Raw genomic sequence first — 6,562 nt, 5'->3', positions numbered from 1 at the left:
CAAAATTTTAAGTAAACATCTAAAATCTTTAAGATTGGAAATGAAAAAGTTTGAAAAGATATATTCAAAACTTTTGACATGTCCAGCTTTCAACATCATGTGAAAAACTTTGCATTCAAAATTTGGTAACTTTGCACTTTGAATTCAAGAACTTCGAAGACACTAGTTGAAAATATTTTACAAAACTAACTCCAAAATTTGTAGTTTAATAAATTCAAGAGTTTCTGTTGGCATGTTTCAAAATATTTCAAGGATCCAAAAAACATTTGTAATTCTTACCTTTGACTTTGAATTTATGAACTTTCCACTAACATATTGTAAATTTCTACTATCATATTATAAACTTTATACGCCCGGATCCAAAACTTTGTAGTTTCAAACTTTACAATCACAGCTGCAGGCAGAGGTGGATCTACATGGGGGGCTAGGGGGATCAAGCCCCCTCTGTCTTCCCAAGATCCATGGATACCCCCTAAGCCCTCCCTCCATTTTGGGACCAAAGACTGAAGAAGAAAGAGGGAGGAAGAAGAAGAGAAGGGAGAGTGAGCCTCCTCTTGACTTGGCTGCTGGATTCGCTCCTGGCTGCAGGAAATTTGTACTAGCACATTTCAAACTTTGTGCTCTGTATGTCCAAAACTTTATAAGCACATGTTAGAAACTTTTAACTAAATCGGAAACTTCACACATACTGGTTAGATACTTATCTACATATTTAACTTTAAAATCATAAATATATAAACTATAAGTATGTAGACTTGAAAAACATATATTGAGAGCATTTTGACTCCATACACAAAAGAACATGAACACAGAGCTTGTGGTATTAGAAATCTGAGATATGTGCGCATACAGAAGCTCAACGAAGACATCCCAACTTATAAAAACAATGCACCGCTGGCGTCCTGCTAATGTCGTAGAAAACAAATCAAAACAGAAAAATATGAAAAGATAATAAATGAGAGGACATAAAAGGATCCACGTGGTTCCAACTAGAGTTGACTCTCCATTCGCTGCTACAGTTGCTAGCGAACACCCGTGTTCCGTGGAGACGTCGCTTAGAGTAGATAAAGTCCGTTCATGGTGGGGTACATAAATTAGCTAAAGCATAAGTATTAAGACTAGCATGTCTGTTCGTTTCTATGTGCTAGTAGCGCTCGCGCGCCGACTAAGAAAAGTGTGCATATCCATATAAGTGAGGCATGGTGCCATGTGCGCGGACTCTCCGCATGATTTATCTGGATGAGGCAAAAGTGATTAAGAAAATTCCCTATCTAGCACCAGAAAAAGTTGTTCTTCCCTATATAGCACTCAAACTTGAGAATTTCCCTATGCAGCACCAATTGAAAATTTTCTTCCCTACTTCGGTGACTTCCGTCACCCTCTACCGTTAACAGCACGGTGGATCCACCACGAAAAGACCAAAATGCCCCCCCCACCCCCCCCCCCCCCCCCCCCCCCCCCCCGAGTCCCTTTGTCTCTGTTGTCTCCAAAAAAAACGAAGTCCCGAGCCTTACTCTGTTTCTCTCCCTCTCCTCTCGGAACCCTAGATCGAGAACCTGGCCATGGCGGGCGATGACCCTGGCGACCCTGGCGGTGCGGGCGAGGACCGTGGCGGCCGCGCCCTGGCCACGGGCGCGCACGGCGCGGGCTTGGGGGCGCCACCCCTGGCCGCCATCCTGGCCGCGAGAGCCGACTGCGCGGGGGCACGGGCACGGGCACGGGCCACCGGCCTGGCCGCGGGAGAGGAGGCGTCGGCGTCGGGGCCGCAGCCCATGGCCGCCGCGGATGTGAGGTAAATGTGTATGTTTTACCTTGTGGTATGTTAACAGTTGCATAGTGATCTAGAGCTTACTTTAAATTACTTATGTAGAGGACCACCAAAGAAGAGAAAAGGTACAAGAACAACTAATCAAGGTTCCATTGTGCCATGGGAGGATGAAGCTCCAGCGGCTTCTATGTCGTTTCCACCACCAAGGTTTGCTCAACTCTTAATTTTCTGAATTTATATTGCAACATTGGTGCCTCATCGTCTTTTCTCACTTGTAGTCAAACCTTGGAGAGTACTACTAGTACCAAGAGAAAAAATGTTGTCTCCTGTTCTGAAGCATCCAAAACGTACATGTACTTTTGGTGTAAATTCATGCTGACTTTTAATCACAATATGCTAATTTCAATCATTTATCCATAGCCAAAGCTTGGGCATTTCAAGTAAAAAGATGGGAAATCATGGGAACTCTACCTCTGCAGCGTAAAAAAGGTAGCTCTACTATTGCATGATCAATGTTCTTATTTGTTCTTTAAATAATTGGTCCTATACATATGTAGGTCAAGGAGTGGCTCAAATCAGCTTATGACTAATCAAACAGTTGAAGGTGATAAGAAGAGGAAGGCCAAACCAAAGAAGAAGGTTGTCGCAAAAAAGGTCAAAAAAACTAGGCAGCCACAGTTTGATAGCTCTGCAATGGCCACAAGGAGCAAAATGGTTGATCCTGTCAGTCCTGCAATGAGCACAAGGAGTAAACAAAGATTGAGTCTGTGATTGTGATATGTAATAATGTCATATGAGTGGTTCTGGTTATGTGTTGATGTGAACTTCTCAACTTGTAATGTGAATTTGTTGTGGTTACAACTTGGACGGCTGTGTGTGGATGTGAACTTGAATCTTCTCTAAAATTTACTTTGGTAAATTGTCAGGTTGCATTGCAATCCTAAGTGCATGGATATGTTGATGTTGTCATGTTACATGTGCCAAAATATTTAAATCATGTATAGTCTGTCAATACAATAATATAGTGCAAAAAATGAGAAATAATAGGGAAAGAACTACAAAAATATGGCGCTAAACCAACCTGGCAAAGACCCACAAAATATGGCGCCAAACTGACCTAAAACTAAAAAGAAAACAAGCACGCCAAAAAAATGGCGCCAGCCTGCTGTACGGCCAATGATGGAAATCAAAACGAGGGTAACGAGGTCTTTTTCCCTTGCACTTAACACCGTTAAGTCTCTTTACTAACGGAAGTGCTAGATAGGGAAGAAAATTTTCAGTTGGTGCTAGATAGGGAAATTTTCAAGTTTGAGTGCTATATAGGGAAGAGCAACTTTTTCTGGTGCTAGATAGGGAATTTTCTCAAATAAATAACATGCATGAAGGATCGGATATTAGAGGGATGTGTGGATCTGGATAGCATCGGCAAGGCTACGTCAACATGTCGCTTGTGTTTGAAGGCAATAGAGCGAACTTGTACCTTTCGGCCAGCGGCAAGCCAACGTGAGCTTATCAGCAGTAATAGGCTTTTTTCACCAGGCGCGCGGGCTCAGTCTGCCGATGAGAGGCTACGGGAGTTGGCCGATACAAGTACAAACGAGAGCATATCTGCATTCCTGGCCGATAAAGCAGTGAATGACACTTGAGTCGATGGGGTTATCCAGAGTTGAGTACGAAGTGGTATTTAAAAGGGAAAAGTCCTATTTTGAACCCTAAACTATCCCGAGAGCCCGATTTTCAACCTCGAACTCCAAAACCAGACATAATGCATCCTTGAACTAACGAAACCGGACAAATTCCCCCCCCCTGAGCCGAATCCACCGCGGTTTTTGCCTCGTCACCCGTCCGACGTGGACTTCGTCGCCCAGTCAGCCACTTCAATGGGCTTTTGTCTCCGCGCGGCCACTGTGGTCCCTCCCCACTCATTTCCCCACCCGCTCCAAAACCTTAACCCTAGAGGCGGCGGCGACCACCACGGCGGCGGCGCCTCCGGCGGCGAGCACGGCGACGGCGGCCCTGATCTTCATCGAATCCGCGATTGGCTGGTGATGCTACTCGAGATCTGAGGGCTGCACCAAACCGGTGAGTGCTGCAAACCGATTCCAGTGTAGGAGATGGGCTAGATCTTAGGGATTAGAGTTATACAAGGTCGGGATTGCCGGTTTTTATGGGTTTTTGCTTCTCCTGTGCACAACAGCGACATGGATGTGTTCGGAACTCTCCCAGTTAGGTTTCATTTCAACGGGGAGTTCATAAAGTCTGGGTCTGATCTGCAGTATTGTGGTGGAAATGTTGCAATGGCATACATAGATCGAGATAAAGTTTCACTTCCAGAGCTTGTAGGTCATTTGAAAGATCATTGTGTAGTACTCGATGGAACCCTTTTGCACTGGCTTGTACCTGGAAGGAGCTTAAGTCTGGTCTGCGAGCTATTGTGGATGACAATACTTGCATTGAGATGGCAAATAGCACAGAAGAATGTTGCGTTGCAGATATATTTGTTGAGGCCCCAGCTACACATGATAAATCTGAATCAGGCTCAGAAGAAGATAGTGATTATGAAGCTGAGTTAGGCTGTGATACAGGCTCAGAAGAAGAAGGCAGCATGGAGGAAGAGGCAGTGCCTGAAGATGTTGACATGGGAGCTGGTTCAGCAGCTGTGAAGCGATTAAATACTGAAAGCAGAGAGAAAATTGATAAGCAGATTCAGTTTGTCAAGGAGTTTTATAGCCCTAGCAAGGGTAAGGCAAAAGTTTGTGATAGTGGACCTATAATTGGTGACAAGTCTAGCTCTGACAGTGAGTACTTGCCTGGAGATAGCTGCACATCAGGTGAGGATGATGAGGCCAAAGAGATTCTCAGGAATTTTAAGGTGTTCAAGAAGAAGGTTAGATCAGGTAGAGCTGCAGAGTTAGATGATGTGTTTGTTGATGGACCCAAGACTCAAGTTGGTGACTGCAGTGTGATAGAAGATGATGGTCATGCCACTCCTTATGCTGATAGTAGTGATGATGAGAATGAGTCATTTGATGATGAGGAGGAAAGAAGAGCTAGCCAGTACCAAAGGTTTAGCAAAAAGGATGCAGTACCTAAATTTGCTTTGGGGATGAAGTTCAATGGCAAGAAACAATTCAAGAAAGCCATAATCAAATATGGGTTAGCTGAGAGGAAGGTGATTAAGTTTGTCAAAGATGAAGGTGACAGGGTTAGGGTAAAGTGTGATTGGCCCACATGCAGTTGGCATTGTTTGTTGTCAACACACTCAAACACTAATAGCTGGCAGATAGCAACCTTAAAAAATGAGCACACCTGCCCACCTAGAAGGGACAACCGTCTGGTAACTGCAAGAAGAATAGCAGAAAAGTATGAGAAGATGATCATGGCTAACCCAAGTTGGAGGCTTGATAGTATGAAGAGTACTGTGCAGAAAGAAATGTTTGCAGATGTGACTATACCAAAATTGAAGAGGGCCAAAGGAATGGTTATGCAGAAGTTGTTCGATGCCACAAAGGGGCAATATCAGAGGTTGTTTGACTACCAACTTGAGCTGCTTAGGAGTAACCCGGGGAACACAGTTATAGTTCAGTTAACTGATGAGGTTTCCTGCATATTCAATAGGATGTATATATGTCTTGATGCATGCAAAAGAGGATTTGTTAATGGCTGTAGGAGAGTTGTTGGTCTGGATGGATGTTTCTTCAAAGGATCAACAAATGGTGAACTTCTTTGTGCTGTGGGCAGGGATGCCAACAACTACATGTATCCCCTTGCTTGGGCAGTGGTTGAGAAAGAGAACAATGACACATGGGATTGGTTCTGTGACATATTATTTAGAGATATACATGTTGGTTCAGGAGATGGATGGGTTTTCATCAGTGATCAACAGAAGGGCATTCTAAATGCTGTTGAGAAATGGGCACCAAATGCTGAGCATAGAAACTATGCTAGACACATATATGCCAACTGGAAGAAAAAGTTTAAAAAGGAGTGGCAGAAGAAATGGTGGAGATGTGCCAAGGCCCCATGCCCAATGCTGTTCAACTTGGCTAGGGCAAAACTTGCACATGCAACTAGAGAGGGAGCACAAGCAGTACTTAATACAGACCCAAGTCACTGGAGCAGGGCATGGTTCAAAATAGGGTCCAACTGTGACTCTGTGGATAATAATTTATGTGAGTCTTTCAACAAATGGATTGTGGAAGCCAGGTTCTTTCCAATTATTACCATGCTTGAGACCATAAGGAGGAAGGTAATGGTTAGGATCCAAGAAAATAGTACCAAGGTGGAAAGGTGGGGTACTATGATCTGTCCCAACATCTTGAAGAAAGTCAATGCATATATCACTCAGTCTGGATTTTGTCATGCAGTTTGCAATGGTGCTGAGTGCTTTGAAGTGGTGCACTGGGACCACAGATTCACAGTGAATTTGTTGGAGAAAACCTGTTCTTGTAGGTACTGGCAATTATCAGGTCTCCCATGTCCTCATGCAATCAGTTGCATCTATTTTAGGACAAATTCACTTGAAGAATACATTGCATCATGCTATTCAGTATCAGAGTTCAAGAAAACATACAGTCACTACCTTCAACCATTAGAGGGAATGCATAGCTGGCCCATCTCAGATAGACCGAAGCCTATAGCTCCACCATATGTCAGGTGCAGCTCCAGCATCAGGTCCAAGTGCCAAGCTCATCATGTCAAGTACCAAGTACAGCTCTTCTAGTGTAGCAGGTGGTACAAGCAAAAGGAAAAGGAGTAAGGCTCCATCAAAGTCAAAGGTATGAAAATTGTTTA

General features: G+C 43.9%; 1 protein-coding gene across 2 annotated transcripts; it reads left to right on the top strand.

The window, feature by feature from the left end:
* Nucleotides 1-1,485: 1,485 nt before the first annotated feature.
* Nucleotides 1,486-2,723, top strand: LOC120673378. 2 transcript variants are annotated; one of them, XM_039954183.1, is made up of 5 exons: nucleotides 1,486-1,792; nucleotides 1,871-1,975; nucleotides 2,047-2,115; nucleotides 2,189-2,257; nucleotides 2,326-2,723. In XM_039954183.1, the coding sequence occupies exons 1-4, from the start codon at nucleotides 1,563-1,565 to the stop codon at nucleotides 2,250-2,252; spliced, it is 468 nt and encodes a 155-aa protein (XP_039810117.1). In that variant the 5' UTR covers nucleotides 1,486-1,562; the 3' UTR covers nucleotides 2,253-2,257; nucleotides 2,326-2,723. The 2 variants fall into 2 exon arrangements, with proteins under 2 accessions (XP_039810117.1, XP_039810118.1); XM_039954184.1 differs by lacking the exon at nucleotides 2,047-2,115.
* Nucleotides 2,724-6,562: the final 3,839 nt, after the last annotated feature.

The sequence above is a fragment of the Panicum virgatum genome, chromosome 5N (genome assembly GCF_016808335.1).
Source record: "Panicum virgatum strain AP13 chromosome 5N, P.virgatum_v5, whole genome shotgun sequence".
Lineage (NCBI taxonomy): Eukaryota > Viridiplantae > Streptophyta > Magnoliopsida > Poales > Poaceae > Panicum > Panicum virgatum.
This window is presented reverse-complemented; position numbering and strand designations above follow the sequence as displayed.

Excerpts from the sequence above, each read along its gene's own strand:
- LOC120673378 (XM_039954183.1), top strand. The coding sequence starts at position 1,563 with ATGGCGGGCGATGACCCTGGCGACCCTGGCGGTGCGGGCGAGGACCGT. Across the intron at positions 1,793-1,870 it reads ATGGCCGCCGCGGATGTGAG|AGGACCACCAAAGAAGAGAA; the intron begins GTAAATGTGTAT and ends TTACTTATGTAG. Across the intron at positions 1,976-2,046 it reads ATGTCGTTTCCACCACCAAG|TCAAACCTTGGAGAGTACTA; the intron begins GTTTGCTCAACT and ends TCTCACTTGTAG.